The sequence below is a fragment of the Tasmannia lanceolata genome, unplaced genomic scaffold (assembly GCF_043159265.1).
Source record: "Tasmannia lanceolata isolate RefF3 unplaced genomic scaffold, GAP_Taslan_0.1 ptg000054l, whole genome shotgun sequence".
Classification (NCBI taxonomy): Eukaryota; Viridiplantae; Streptophyta; class Magnoliopsida; order Canellales; family Winteraceae; genus Tasmannia; species Tasmannia lanceolata.
In genome coordinates this window covers 3,542,739-3,558,434 of record NW_027518731.1, presented here as the reverse complement: position 1 = coordinate 3,558,434, position 15,696 = coordinate 3,542,739, and the positions used below count along the sequence as shown (strand labels likewise).

The 15,696-nt window shown below is 39.3% G+C and overlaps 1 protein-coding gene across 1 annotated transcript; it reads right to left on the bottom strand.

Annotated features, from left to right (window-relative positions):
• Positions 1-12,747: 12,747 nt before the first annotated feature.
• Positions 12,748-15,062, bottom strand: LOC143864785 (NAC domain-containing protein 35-like). Its single transcript, XM_077375615.1, has 3 exons — positions 14,643-15,062; positions 14,183-14,451; positions 12,748-13,476 (listed from the first exon to the last, which is right to left on the bottom strand). Exons 1-3 carry the CDS (start codon positions 14,842-14,844, stop codon positions 12,892-12,894), a joined length of 1,056 nt encoding a protein of 351 aa, XP_077231730.1. The 5' UTR covers positions 14,845-15,062; the 3' UTR covers positions 12,748-12,891.
• Between the last annotated feature and the right edge of the window lie 634 nt (positions 15,063-15,696).

Sequence of the window (15,696 nt, the reverse complement as noted above, 5' to 3'; positions counted from 1 at the left end):
ACTTTGGATTGAAGTACCAACTCGACATCTTCTAGGCATAAATTCTTCACCTGCATATTCTTCTAGTTGAGATTCTCTCATCTCTTCACTTGTCCACATCTGATGATCACATGTTTTTTGCATGTTTTATTGGTTTGAACTTCTTGTACATTCTTCCCTAGGCATTACCTGTCTTGAGATTTTGTTGATTCGACACCACCTCCACCACAGCCATGGTCGAGTGGAATTTTTATTTTTAATTTCTCTTTTCTACCTTAATCTCTAGTACTAGGCTATCTGGAAGATTAAATCAATCAGATGGCTAGGAAGACGATGCTACTTCAAACAACATGTTTTCTAAAAGGTACGCATGGCTTTGTTGGAAAATTTGTTGAGGGTACTGTTGATGATAGAAAACAGAAACTTGTTGCTTCAAGGCGTGATATCACTTTCCTTAAGACAAGATTCGCCCCCACTAGTAGTGTGCAAAGGGGATCCGCGAATTGCCTCCAAGATACAATGAAGCCTAGTAGGGAAGCCCTACTAATGTTTGATGACGCGTAGCACTAGCGGAATCAAACCCGAAATGCCCTTCCGAAATTTCAAGCCTTAGAGAAATCTCTAGATTCTGTTTCTGCAGAAAAACAGTATCTAGAACAGTAAACAAAAGAAAAACAGTATGTAGAAATACTTGGGGATTTTAGTAGGAGTGTAGAAGAGAGTGTAAAGTCAGTCAGAATTGCCAATTCGATTTCTATATGAAATGACTGAAGTTTGCACATTTTTATAGACCATCTGGTGTCTTTTCAGTGTGAAAAACACCTCTACAGGGCACCTTTCCAGAATGTTTGAAATCTGACCGTTAGATCGCACCCATTGATATTGAACGGTCCTGATCGATCCTAGATGTGACTGTTGGCTTGAGTAAAACCTCTTTCCAACCCAGTCATCATTAGATCAATCATCTATGGTGTGGATCGCACCCCCTTGGCACATGACCGTTGGGGAAAGGGACACAACCCATTTGATCACACCCTTTGACCGTTGGAGTCATGGGCCCGTTGGGCCGACCGTTAGGCCCGAACCGAAACGGGCCCACCGTTAGGCCCGAACCGAAGCCCAACCCAACTGAACCATTCGGCTTGATGGGCCTGCGAACCATTTGACCCACCCATCCGACCGGTCCATCTTCATCTTGATCCAACGGTGCAGATCAAATCTGGAAAAATTAAAGGCTCCAATCGCTCCTCGCGACGTTGCGTACGTGCGAAGTGCAAAGTGCGCCTAAAAAAGCGCCAAAAAAGCGCCACTATGCGCCCTATAGCCCATTGCCCACGCCGCGCGCGCGCGTGCGCGTGCGCGTGTGCGAACGGTGCGTTGCACCGTCCCGCGGGTCCAACCATGGGTTCAACCCAATGTGCAATCAACAAGAGTTAGAAAAGGTAGTGCTTTATAAGCCCTTCTCTTTCTTTTCTCTCATCCGATGTGGAACTATCTTTTTCAACTACACTTCTACATCCTTTTGTAAAAGCAAATATTTCCAAGAAAACTTTTTCTTTTTCCCAAACACTTTTGATAAAACATTTTCCAAAACACTAAAACATGTAATATACATGATTTTGAAAATGCAAAATCACTAACAATCCCCCACCATTTTCAAAATCAAAGAAAATTTTCTCATCAGGCTTGGAAATCTTATGCATAGATGAAGGTATCTCTCGATTTGAACCTTTACTTAGTGAGGACATATCAAAGTTAACCAGAATTGCATAGTAGACGTATCTTTGAACTAGCTATTCTATTTGGTTAACCGGATACGTCTCACACACAAGATTTCACCTCTTTGGGCAATTTCTAAAACCGACACATGTACTGGCCTTGTGTCTATATCTTGGTTTCATGAGCGCTCTAGAGACTAGCCAGGTCTCATAGGAAGCGGCACCACTTCCACACTTACATAGGTAGGCTTATCAAGAGTGCCCCTGTAACTAAAACACTCCAACACTATGTTATAAGCCTATTAAGAGTTTAAATACTCAGCCTTCTCCTTTTAAACATTACAGGTACCAAGCACTTTACCTTGGGATGGCAAATAATACAGATTATAGTGCTTGCAGTCACTCCATATGATGTACTTGGACTCATTGAACTCAAGACTTGATGTTTATTCAAGTGTTGAGTTGATGTTCCATCATTGGTGACTATTGGTTAATGGCTTTAACCCCATCCCTAATGATGTTTTACACACCAGATCTCTTGCAAGAGCTTTAGTGAATGGATCGGCCAAGTTTTGGCTCGATCTCACAAAATCAATAGTTACTACTCCATTAGTAAGTAACTCTCTTATAGCACTATGTCTAAGTCCTATATGTCTGGACTTACCATTATAAACATGATTATATGCCCTTGATAGTGTGGCCTGACTATCACAATGGACATAAATCGATGGCATTGGTTTAGACCATAACGGAATTTCCAATAACAAATTCCGAAGCCATTCCGCCTCTTTACAGCATGCTGCCAGAGCTATAAACTCTGCTTCCATAGTTGAAGTTGTTATGCATGTCTGTTTCTTAGAGGCCCAGGAGACTGCTCCCCCACCAAGGGTGAAAATCCACCCACTGGTTGATAAATGGTCTATACGCTCAGTTATCCAACTAGCATCAGAGTATCCTTCTATTACAGTTGGATACCCACTATAACATAAACCATAGTCTATAGTTTTCTTTAAATATTTTAAAACTCTATAGACTGCATTCCAATGAGAAAAACTAGGATTACTGGTAAACCTACTAAGTTTACCTACAGCATATGCTATGTCTGGCCTAGTACAAGTCATAGCATACATAAGACTACCAATTACACTAGCATACCCTAGTTGAGAGATAGTCCTACCAGTATTAAGATACAATTTTATATTTGGGTCAAAAGGTGTTGAAATGGGTGAACATTCAAAATGGTTAAACTTTTTGAGAACTTTCTCAATATAATGTGATTGTGTTAGAATAAGACCATTATTCTGTCTTATGATTCTAATACCCAAAATCACATCAGCTTCACTCATATCTTTCATATCAAAGTTTTGAGAAAGATATGATTTAGTACTTTGAATGCTTGCAATATCAGTACAAAAAATTAACATGTCATCAACATATAAACAAATAACAACACCTTTGCCACCCTTAAATTTACTGTATATACATTTATCTGACTCATGTATCTTATAACCATTTGACACTAAGACTTTATCAAATCTTTCATGCCATTGTTTAGGGGCTTGCTTAAGCCCATACAAAGATTTGATAAGCTTACATACTTTATGCTCTTGGCCTGGCAGAATAAATCCCTCAGGTTGTTCCATATACACTTCTTCATCAAGTTCACCATTTAAGAATGCGGTTTTAACATCCATCTGGTGAATGTGAAGTTTGTATATGGAAGCAAGGGCAATCAACACTCTAATGGTAGAAATCCTAGCAACAGGTGCATATGTGACAAAGAAATCAATACCGGGTTTTTGAGTAAACCCTTTGGCAACTAACCTTGCCTTAAACTTTTCTATGGTCCCATCTACTTTGATCTTCTTCTTGAAGATCCATTTACATCCTATAGGTTTAGACCCAGGTGGTAGATCAACCAAAATCCAAGTTTTATTACCCATGATAGAATCCATTTCGTCATTAATTGCTTCTTTCCAAAAAGCAGCATCTTGTGACTTTATGGCTTCTCCATAGGTTTGAGGGTCACTTTCTATGCTAAAGTTTAACAAGATAGAACCTTGGAGTTTTTCCCTTGTCCCTTCTACCAGGTAGGTTACAAAGTCAGGGCCAAAACTCCTATCCCTTCTATCTCTTGAGCTTCTTCTTATTTTACTAGGTTGTACACTAGGTTCACCAACTTCTGTTTGTGATTCTAAATGATGATCTACAGAAGTTGTAGGTTCAATTTCTTTAGGAATTGAAGTGAACCTATTTTCATAGAAAAAGGCATCTCTAGATTCAATTATGGTATTGACATCTATAAAATCATTGGGTTCTATAACTAAGAACCTATAGGCCTTACTGTGACTAGCATATCCCAAAAAGATACACTCAATACCCTTTTCACCTAATTTCCTTAACTTAGGTTTAGGGACTTTAACTATAGATCTACAACCCTAAACTTTAAGGTAACTTAAGTTTGGTTTCCTTTTCTTCCACAATTCATAAGGGGTTATATCAGATTTCTTACTTGGTACCCTATTCAAAATGTGACAAGCTGTAAGTAAGGCTTCACCCCAAAAACTTTTATTTAAACCAGAATTAACAAGCATAGCATTAATCATTTCAGTAAGTGTCCTATTCTTCCTTTCTGCTACACCATTTTGTTGTGGTGTATAAGGGGCAGAAGTTTCATGGACTATGCCTACTGATTCACAGAAATGAGGAAAGTGATATTCACCACCTCTATCTGATCTGAGACATTTAATGGTTGTTATACATTGGTTTTCTACTTCAGTTTTATAAATCTTAAATTTTTCTAAAACCTCATCTTTATGACTAAGTAGATAAACATAACAGTACTTAGAATAATCATCAATAAATGTAACAAAGTACTTTTTACCTCCCTTTGTGGGAACACTATGAATGTCACATACATCACTATGAATTAAATCTAACAAGTTAGAAGTTCTATCTACTTTAGGAAATGACTTAGTAATTATCTTGGTTTGCATGCATGTTTTACATCTATCTACTAAGTCATTTTCATATTTAGGAATTAAGGTTAACTTAACCATATCATTCATTTTCCTAGTATTTACATGTCCTAAACGATTATGCCATAAAGATAAAGAAGAATCCAAAACATAAGCAAAGACATTCACTTTATTGATATTAAGTTTGAACATCCCTTCATACATATATCCCTTCCCAACAAAAGTACCCCCCTTAGAAAGAATGAACTTGTCAGATTCAAATACAAGTTTGAAGCCATTCTTGTTGAGAATGCTTCCAGACACTAAGTTCTTTCTAACTTCTGGTACATGGTAGACACCGGTTAGAGTGAGTCGCTTGCCGGATGTGAACTCAAGTTCCACCTTGCCCTTCCCTTTGACTTCTGCTGTCGACGAATTTCCCATGTATAACACGCTTCCATCTTCAACTGTTTCATAAGTTGAAAACAGGTTCCTGTCTTTACAGACATGCATCGTCGCACCAGAGTCAATCCACCAATCATTGCCATCTTCAAGCATATTTGCCTCTGAAATCATGGCGACAAACTTTTCTTTGTCTGTTGGTGCACCCGACTTCTTATCCTTAAGAAGTCGGCACCCACTCTTGTAATGGCCTGGTTTGCCACAGTTGAAACAAGCACCCTTTCTTTTCTTATTCTTATTAGTATTCTTTTCAGGGTGTTTGTTTCTCTTCCAATTGCCTTTTCTTTGTTGGTTCGAATTCTTGACATTTTCCACCAAATGGATCTTAGAGGATATAGTTTCATTTTCTTTCTTGTCTCTGATTCTTGACTCTTCCTCAATCCTGAGGCATTGAGCCAAGTCTTCAATAGACATTTCCTCTTTCTTGTGTTTTAGACTTTTTCTAAAGTCTTTCCAATTTGGTGGAAGTTTGTCAATAATTGACGGGACAATGAAGGAATCATCAAGAAGGATGCCTTGCAAATGAATTTGATTAATTACATGTTGTATTTCATGTAATTGATCAATAACAGACTTATCATCTACCATTTTAAAATTTAAAAATTGACTCACAGTGAATTTCTTGCTACTAGCGTCTTCCGCCAAGTATTTGGCTTCAAGTGCATTCCAGATTTCACTTGCTGATCCCATGCCTTGATATATGTCAAATAGTGTATCTGACATAGCATTTAGGATGTGCCCTTTGCAGATGTAGTCATCCTGTTCCCACTTCATCCTTGCACGAGCCTCCGCCAAAGTTTCATTTTCATTTGCTGACGGCTTTAGAGTTGTGAGAACATGGACCACTTTGAGTGATGTCAAAATGAAGTGCAGCTTCTTCTGCCAGCGCTTGAAATTTCCTTTGTCGAAACGTTCGAGTTTGACAAAGTCTTGGGTCATTTGACGAACTGAATAAAGTGCCATTGAAACAACAGTAGTAAAATCTTGTCTTAAGATTGTTGGAAAATTTGTTGAGGGTACTGTTGATGATAGAAAACAGAAACTTGTTGCTTCAAGGCGTGATATCACTTTCCTTAAGACAAGATTCGCCCCCACTAGTAGTGTGCAAAGGGGATCCGCGAATTGCCTCCAAGATACAATGAAGCCTAGTAGGGAAGCCCTACTAATGTTTGATGACGCGTAGCACTAGCGGAATCAAACCCGAAATGCCCTTCCGAAATTTCAAGCCTTAGAGAAATCTCTAGATTCTGTTTCTGCAAAAAAACAGTATCTAGAACAGTAAACAAAAGAAAAACAGTATGTAGAAATACTTGGGGATTTTAGTAGGAGTGTAGAAGAGAGTGTAAAGTCAGTCAGAATTGCCAATTCGATTTCTATATGAAATGACTGAAGTTTGCACATTTTTATAGACCATCTGGTGTCTTTTCAGTGTGAAAAACACCTCTACAGGGCACCTTTCCAGAATGTTTGAAATCTGACCGTTAGATCGCACCCATTGATATTGAACGGTCCTGATCGATCCTAGATGTGACTGTTGGCTTGAGTAAAACCTCTTTCCAACCCAGTCATCATTAGATCAATCATCTATGGTGTGGATCGCACCCCCTTGGCACATGACCGTTGGGGAAAGGGACACAACCCATTTGATCACACCCTTTGACCGTTGGAGTCATGGGCCCGTTGGGCCGACCGTTAGGCCCGAACCGAAACGGGCCCACCGTTAGGCCCGAACCGAAGCCCAACCCAACTGAACCATTCGGCTTGATGGGCCTGCGAACCATTTGACCCACCCATCCGACCGGTCCATCTTCATCTTGATCCAACGGTGCAGATCAAATCTGGAAAAATTAAAGGCTCCAATCGCTCCTCGCGACGTTGCGTACGTGCGAAGTGCAAAGTGCGCCTAAAAAAGCGCCAATAAAGCGCCACTATGCGCCCTATAGCCCATTGCCCACGCCGCGCGCGCGCGTGCGCGTGCGCGTGTACGAACGGTGCGTTGCACCGTCCCGCGGGTCCAACCATGGGTTCAACCCAATGTGCAATCAACAAGAGTTAGAAAAGGTAGTGCTTTATAAGCCCTTCTCTTTCTTTTCTCTCATCCGATGTGGAACTATCTTTTTCAACTACACTTCTACATCCTTTTGTAAAAGCAAATATTTCCAAGAAAACTTTTTCTTTTTCCCAAACACTTTTGATAAAACATTTTCCAAAACACTAAAACATGTAATATACATGATTTTGAAAATGCAAAATCACTAACAGTTTTCAAATTTGCATATCTCCAATCCATCATTTCTAATTCATAACCAGTGAAGACATACCGAAGTGCCTTCTTATCGAGCTTACAAAGCAAATGGTCAGGTACAAAATAAGATATTCAATGGAAAACTCTTAAATGACTTACAAAAGGTTTGACTACGTGAAACTTTTTATACGGCGAGACAAAACCGAGCTTTAGCTATAGCAGACGCACATTTTCAGACATAGGTAGCAGTTTTCATTCACTCGGCCCAAATTGAGATGGTATATTTTTCGCACGCTTCATACTAGAAGAAACTTTTGCCAAACGTCGATTCTTTCTTTAGACAATCCTGTTATTGGTGAAGTCTGATCTCAGTCTAATCTGGAAAGTACTGTATACTTTACCCTGACTGTGGCAGTCCTGTTCTTTTAAGGTATTTTTATACTGGGGGTAGTTTTGTACTTTCATGGATTAGGGTTTTTCTTTATTGTAACGCGTTCCTGAATGCCATATAAAATGGATGTGATATCAGGAGTCACCATAGAGAGGTGTGAGAGTTTGTAATCTTTTCTTCAGAATAGTGGAATCATTGGCTTGTCGCTCTGCCGTGGATGTAGCCCATACCAAACTGGTTGGGTGAACCACATAAATCTGTGTGTTTTATGTGTGATCTTTCATTTTATCTTTGCATCGTTATTCTGCTGCGTTGTTAATTCCTAACAAATCCCTTCCCCTTCACTAGCAAGTAATCATATTCCTCTTGAATGTTTAGTTAAGTGTAACTTTGATTACAGATTACTCAGTGTTTGGATGTGCATTTTACCCTTCCCTTCACTCTATAACCCCCATACACTCTAATTTTGCACATCCAAATGCATTTTTACTGGTTATAGTATCAAACACCATGGCATCAAGAACTGTATCTTCCCACTAGTCGTATCTACATCTTCCCATTAGTCGTATTTGTGTTGCATGGCATTGTCATTTTTATGAAAATAATTTTCCTTCTCTCGACCTTCATAAAGTCCCTACAGTTCAAGCCTTTCCAACCTTAGTAACCTTCTGTACTCCACCACCCCTTCATTTTCGAGTATTTCTTCTACCCCATCCACAACACCACCTCCATCCAACCCTTCCTCTACTCCATATGATGATCATCTCTGAAAAATAGGTGCCTAGGCAAGAAGAGCGTGACGACCCAAGAGGGGGGTGTGAATTGGAAATTAAAAACTTTTGCCAAATTAATGCGGATTTAAAAAAATAATGGCAAATTAAAACAATAAGCACAAAGAAGATAAATCAAACATATATGCGCACAGAAATAAAGATAGAGAGAGATAGAGTAAAGAGAAGTGTTCCCGAGATTTATAGTGGTTCAGTCCACACCAAGGACCTACTCTACTCCATCAAGACCCCTTGATGGCTTCACTATCCAATTCCCTTAACAGTGGGAACCAAACCAATTACAACGGAGAAAGCTCTGCAACTATGACATTCGCTTCTGGAGATGGCTCTGTGTCTCCTACACTCGATCTCCCTGTGGAGATGGCTCTACGAATGCACCACACTCGCCTATTACAATGATGTAATACAAATAAAATTAAAATAAACAAAGCCTCTTCAAAAGCTAGATGAAGCTCTCAAGCTCTCACACAAGTATTCTCTCAAAGATGTACAAGTTGATTCCTAAGATCTAATCCCTTTAGATTAATCCCAATTGAGACAGAAGGGTGTAAATCACTCTCGAATATGATTTAGAACATGTTTAGGCGTTAGAGAGATAGTCGTTTCATATATATAGAGAAAGACCAAAATTAGCCGTTTCATGGGCATTTTGGTAATTTCTGTGAAGTTCCATAAAACTAGCCATTGTAGCGTAACGGGTAGTTTTCCTACCGGTCTGGTCGACTGGGGGGTCCGATCGACTGGTTCAGTAGCTGGACTACTTGCTGTTTCCAACAACGTGCAACCTTTGGTCGACTGAGGTAGGTACGATCGACCGGCCCTACCAGTTTTTGCACATTAATAGCTATTCCAATATCGTCCTTTGGTGCATTGGTCCTTGGCCTTTTTACCTTAACTCTTATCATGTTTTGGGACCATATTGGGATATCCTTTATGCCTCTAAGTGGGATACCTAATGGGAATAGATTAATACAATCTAACCACAAGACTTACACTAATCTTCAACATGGTTGTTTCTCTTCAAGTCTTGGGTGTCTTCTCCATGGATCAACTTTTTGCTTTGGATTCGCAAGGTCTTCTAGATTAGTTCAAGCCTTCTTCTTCGTTTGGCTTATTTGATCTCCATCAATGTTCAAGCCTTGATCCATGCCACTGTCCTTGACGTTAGTGTTTCATTGCTTGAGTCTCCAATACATGCACTTAAAACATCAAACACATTATAATAACAACACAAGTCAACTTGTGTTTTGAATCATCAAAACATAAAAGTTTGCCGAGGTGTGATCCATTAGGCCAACATCATCTAATGACCATTTCTCACCACCAACCCCCTTTGAACCATCTTGCTTAGTCATCAACCTTGGCCCTATGCCATGTCCTCTTCATCTTATCCTCTTACTTCTGATACTCATAGGATGGTCACTCGTTCGAAAGATAAAACCCATTTCCTGAGATTTTCTGCGCCTTTCATTATTTGCATGCTTTTGTATCCAACTGAACTAGCCTTTACACTCAAGCTAGTAAATCACAAACATGCAACTCTATCATGGATGATGAGTTCGGTGCTCTCATTCATAGTGGGAGATGGGAACTTTTTCCACTGAATCTCTATAAGAACATGGTTGGCTGCAAATAATTGTACCAGAACCAAAGATGGGCAGATGGATCTATTGAATGGTACAAGGCGCGCCTTGTAGACAAGGGATTTCACCGACAATATATGCACCATTTAACTGTCAATCTTATTTTGCATGCGTGCACTAAACATGTGAAGATTGATTTTTACGTTATGTTTGAATGGGTTGCCCGACGTCCACTCTAAGTCCGCTTAATTTTTTGCCACACAGTGATCAGGCTGTCTACATCCTCACATTTGGTTCAAAGTCATTCTTAGTCTTCTGGGCCATTTGCTGATAAGAAACACATGTGGTTAATGATAAGTACGCACAATGCAAATCACAATTGTACCATTACAGTTAAGATTGTTTCTAATTGTATGTGGTTCTTATTTGTACCCTATGCAGATATGTTTTTTTAATAGCGTACCCTATGCAGAAATTAAAACAAAATTTGTGGAGCTTAATTCTCTGCAAAAATACTAATCATTTTGATTGATATTTTATGCATATATTCTAAGACCTAATTTGTGATATGACACATGCAATTAAGATCCTATGTAATGCTGAATTCTAAGCCAAATAAGAGGAATATTTGCTCATTAGGACTTTTAGGATTTTTTTTAGGGGTGCAACTTGGGTTGGGTCGGGTTGAGCTTTTGCTAAAAAATGAATAGGAATCAACATGAACCCGACCCGATTTTAGAATTCCCAAAAATCGACCGCACCCCTAATTTAGTTCCATGTCATTCAGTTTCTATGATTTTTATTTCTATGGTATTTAGTTTTAGGGCTTTTATTTTCTATTTTATTTAGAGTTAGGGATTTTATTTATTTTTCATAGAATTTTATTTCAATTGCCTGTATATAGGCCTCAAGTATTAGTAATTATTAGTTTTTAATGAATAAAGGTTGATTGAGGTTTCATCCCGGATTTCTCCTTCCTCCCCCCCACTCTCTCTCTCTCTCTCTCTCTCTCTCTCTCTCTCTCTCTCTTCTTCGTCTTCGTCTTCTTATTTTGGTACCAGAGCGTTCCGTTGTGTCAATCATGCATCACTATGCCTTCCCAAACTCTTCATGAATCTAGCCTTTTAGTGGGATGCTAGAAAAAAGGTCAAAAAAGACATGAGTTTCTTCTAGAATGGCTTCTTGACATTAGAATAAGGTTATTGCTTGTGCGAATTCCAATATTATCATTTGATCTACACCTAAATCATCACGGATGCAATACAAGGTTTTGAAAGGAGGAGTTGATTTCCAAAATTTAATTAAATTTTCAATAGAAGGACATGCTTTGGGTCCGTTTGGATGCCAGGAAGAGAATAGAGCGGGGTCTGAATGATGTGGCGACCGGTAGAAGAAATGGAATGGAAAGATCTACCCTTCAAAAAAACTTCCAATTCCAAATGTTGTTTGGTTATTGTGGAGAGTTCCCAATTAGGTTGTAAAAAAAGGGTTCATTCCATGTACTTTCGCTTTTCTTGCCATCCAAAGGGACCCTAAAGAAAATGAGGGTTGTCCTTAGCGTTGCTAAAGTGCTCTCTCTCTCTCTCTCTCTCTCTCTCTCCTGTTGGTTTTGCAAGGTTCTATGCAGTGATAAGCTTGTGTATTTGACCTTATTGTTTCTCATTATAATGAAAATTTAAATAAGCTGTGAGCAAAAGGGCTTTGCTTTCTATAAAACCACTTGAGAAAGGAGAGAGCTTATGAGACCAAACAGCTAAGTGCATGGCCACCATTTATGGAATGACTAGTCCTACCTCTCTATCCATCAACCCATGCTCCCATCCTCCAAGTTGAGTAAAGATTCCATGACAATAGAAGAGAAGAACCACCCAAGGACCCATCTATATGAAGACAGCCTTTGAAACCATTCAATAGCAGCACAACAGACAAAAGGCTAATGAGAGAAGTGGGCCATGGACATGTAGCAGCCTACATTTTCACCTCAAACTTGTCTTGATGAAACACATGACTCAAAATGGTACAGCCATACAGACATTCACGCGCTCTCAGAAACAGCATGGACCTACCTACGCTACACCTCCTGAAACTCCCGTGCATTCCGATAAGAGCCTAAGTACTGCATTTACAGTCTAGGCTTGGGACTCCAATGATACTCTTTTTTATCAAAGTCAATTTAACTTCTCCAACCAGGCAGAATATAATATGATCAACGTTTTCGAACCCAAGACTCAGAGACGTTTTATCTTCAAGGAAAACTACCATAAAATGAAAAGAGAAATAAAATCATAACACAAGGGCGGCTCTAGAGGTACCTGATATCAGCATATTGCTTGGTGGAAACATCCAGTCTCTATTATTTGATCATTTGTCTAACTTCTGTTGATCTTTATTTTGGTTAGTCGTACCAACCATCCACCAAAAAGACATGACCATCACAAATCTGGAGAATTCCTTCTTTTCGATTTCAAAAACTCAAGCCACCTGTCTCACCCAAAGTCTCATTAACAAAAATAAAGGGAAAAATAAGTTAATTCTCCCACTCAAATCTAGCTCCTCTTAAGCTAAAAGTAAGATTAGAGGATCAAACATAGTAAGTACTATAGGGAACTGGACTAAACCCATTTCAGCTGGAGACTAATCAATAATATATTGTCACCAACATCAATTAGCCTTTCAAGTTGCACATAAAAAAAAAGACGAAAATTTATAGCGCATAAGAACATAATTCTCTATATATCAACATATATAAGTGGGCAGTTCATTGATCATCTGAAAGTAGGATAGCCTCGGTTCGCATCTGGGATCGGGTTCCACTCCCACAGCTTGTCTGAGAAGGTTGACAATGAGTTTGGTAGAGTACTGAGAGCTAGAGACTGCGATGATGGTGGAATGAGTTGGACAGGATGGTGTGTGTACATATGTTGGTAGTCTACTAGTCTATGGAGCTCGTCCGCAGGCATTGAAGAAGAAGAATAAGGATAAAGGGTGCAGTTTGCTTGTTTAGAATGATGTAGTATAGTTTCAGCCTCTTCTGTTTGCATGGATGAGGTTAGGGTAGCAATCTGGCCTACTTCACCGTAAGCTACGCACTTGGATGGCCCGAGAGGGGGCGGCTCAGCATTGGTGCTGCTGCAACCACCAATTTGGTGCAAATTCTCCATCTCTGGTGATGGTGATGATTGCATTGTGAGAGATTGGGAGCTTGCTGTTGCCTTATTTCCTTGGGTGTTGTGCTTTCTTTCTGAGTGAACCCCTTTTGATGAAGAAGATTTGGAAGAGAGATAACTGGGAAGTGGACAGTGGTCTTCTACTCCGGCTCTTCTATACACCCGGCAAAGTGAAATTTCAGCCTGCAAACAAGATGAATCGCTTATTAAATTACTCTGGAGAGAGAAATAAGTGAGAGAGATTTCTGTCAGTGATGTTAAAAGCAAGGGTCCCTCACCAAAAAAAAAAGAAAAAAAAAGAACAAAACAAAGGTTCTCTGATTCCTTTGTTATAATTAGGTCATGGATTTCTTACCATTCCTTTATGATGGAGAAGTTCAAAATAGAATATCAGACAAAACAAAGAAAAAAACCAATTGCACGCACGTTGTAGTTTATCGAATCAATTTGTTGATGAAAGTAGTCTACTGGACTAATTACCATTTCCTTAAGATGATTAAGTTCAAAACAAAAAATATCAAACAAAAACAAAGAAAAAGCCAATTGCTTGCGCTTTGTACTTCATCAAATCAATTTGTTTATGAAAGTAATTAATCTAGTGAACTAATGAATGTTTTGTAATATTGAGAGCTTCCCAAAATATAATCTAAAATGAAAGGTGTTTTGTACTTGCTGCAAGCAGCCAAATGAGAAGAAAACTGAAAAAAGAGAAAACCAAAGACAATAACCTTCATGTGATGACTAAAGTTATCATTGGCCGCAAACAAACAAACTCCCCCATCTGACCCTTTGTGACTGTAAGAAGACGAAAATTTGCCTTCAATTTTTTTTCCGTCGAGTATCAACAAACAATTACAAGTAAACAGTGACTCCTCCTTACACAAATTACCTTCTGATATCTATCAGTTTCATGATGGGGCAGTCGATACTCGTTCATGATCCAACTGGTTCGGATCCCTTTGGGAGCTTTGCCAGAGTAGAAGACTAAGGTCTTCTTGAGCCCAATCGACCTAAGTGTCTCAGTTCGGATCATTCGATCAGCACCGGTGGCCTTCCAGTACCCGGAAGTCGTCACTCGATTGGGTCGATCCCCGTTTCTATACTTGCGGTCTCTCGGCACATAGAAGTACCATTCTTTCTCTCCAATTGCTGCCAAGGCTGGAAAAAAGCAAAAGAAAACATCAAGACAATGTAGGAACATTAACCCTATGAATTGGTTTATGATCATATCTGAAAACAACCCACAACCAATTCGCAGAATTCAGTGTAAATTGGTACTAGTATCCTGAATCAAAGTGAAAAAGAAGCACAATGGAATTGGGTTTAGATAAAAGAAAAATCTGACCGACCGGGAAGCTCCCATGGATCATAGTGGTAGAGGTCGAGGAAGGTTATAAGCTCGACGTTAAAGTGCTTGCCCTCAACCTTACGACGGAGGTAGAACTCGATGAGTTCTTCCTCAGTTGGATGGAATCTAAAGCCGGGCATCACCACATCATGCTCATGGTCGTCCTTCTCGGCTTCGTGACTCATGGCTCTTGCAATTGCCATATGCTATACTACTAGTCTCTTTTCATCACTTCATCCAACTACAACACAATCATTTATACAAGGGCTTTGTACGTTTTGGTGGGGTTCAAGTGGTCAGAATTAGATGAGAGAAACGGTTAAAATTTCATGCCCCCTAAATGATACGATTTTTTTTTTTTTTTTTTTTGGTTGTCTCTCAATCTTTTTCTTTTCTTTTTTCAACCCTAAGAAGCAAGAAGAAAGGAAAAGAAAATAGGGGAGAATGGTTAGAGAAAGATCTGCATAGCTTTCAGGGCCTACATGAAGGGGCCTGCATTAAGGAGTTAAAAATATGAAAGAGACACTTCGAGAAGAGGACAGGTTGGCTTTAGATTGTTAGCGGTGCCAGCCCTTCTTGTCTTCTTCTACCCTCGATTTTTGTTTCTCTCCACCCAACCTTTTTCTTTCTTCCTTGCCGATTCTTATTAGTTTTTACCTACTTAGGCTCTCTCTCTCTCTCTCTCTCTCTCTCTCTCTCTCCACATCAATGTGTTGTACAAATTCATATGATGCTTGTCACAAATTTCCCCTATAAAAGCACATACGGTGCTTGTCTCTATACTAAGAGTTGATTTAGAGGATAAATTATTCCCCATCACCGTTAATTACCTTACAAATATAGAACTATTCTCTATTAGGATTTAGGACACACGTGACAGGAGCAATCCGAATCAAGAATCTGCTCATTCTAAGAGCAATAAGCACTCATGGTCACATAGAGAACTACTTAGCATCATTAGAATCATCCACGGTTGAAATGACCGCATCATAGGACTAAGAGGGCTATATTAAAGTTACAAGGATCACATACACATGATATTATATCCTATTAAG

What these genes read in the sequence shown, in the direction of transcription:
- LOC143864785 (XM_077375615.1), bottom strand. Translation starts at nt 14,844, where the DNA reads ATGGCAATTGCAAGAGCCATGAGTCACGAAGCCGAGAAGGACGACCAT. An exon ending in TGATCCATGGGAGCTTCCCG is followed by an intron (nt 14,452 to 14,642) that starts GTCGGTCAGATT and finishes GCTTTTTTCCAG; the next exon opens with CCTTGGCAGCAATTGGAGAG. An exon ending in AAACTGATAGATATCAGAAG is followed by an intron (nt 13,477 to 14,182) that starts GTAATTTGTGTA and finishes TCTTGTTTGCAG; the next exon opens with GCTGAAATTTCACTTTGCCG.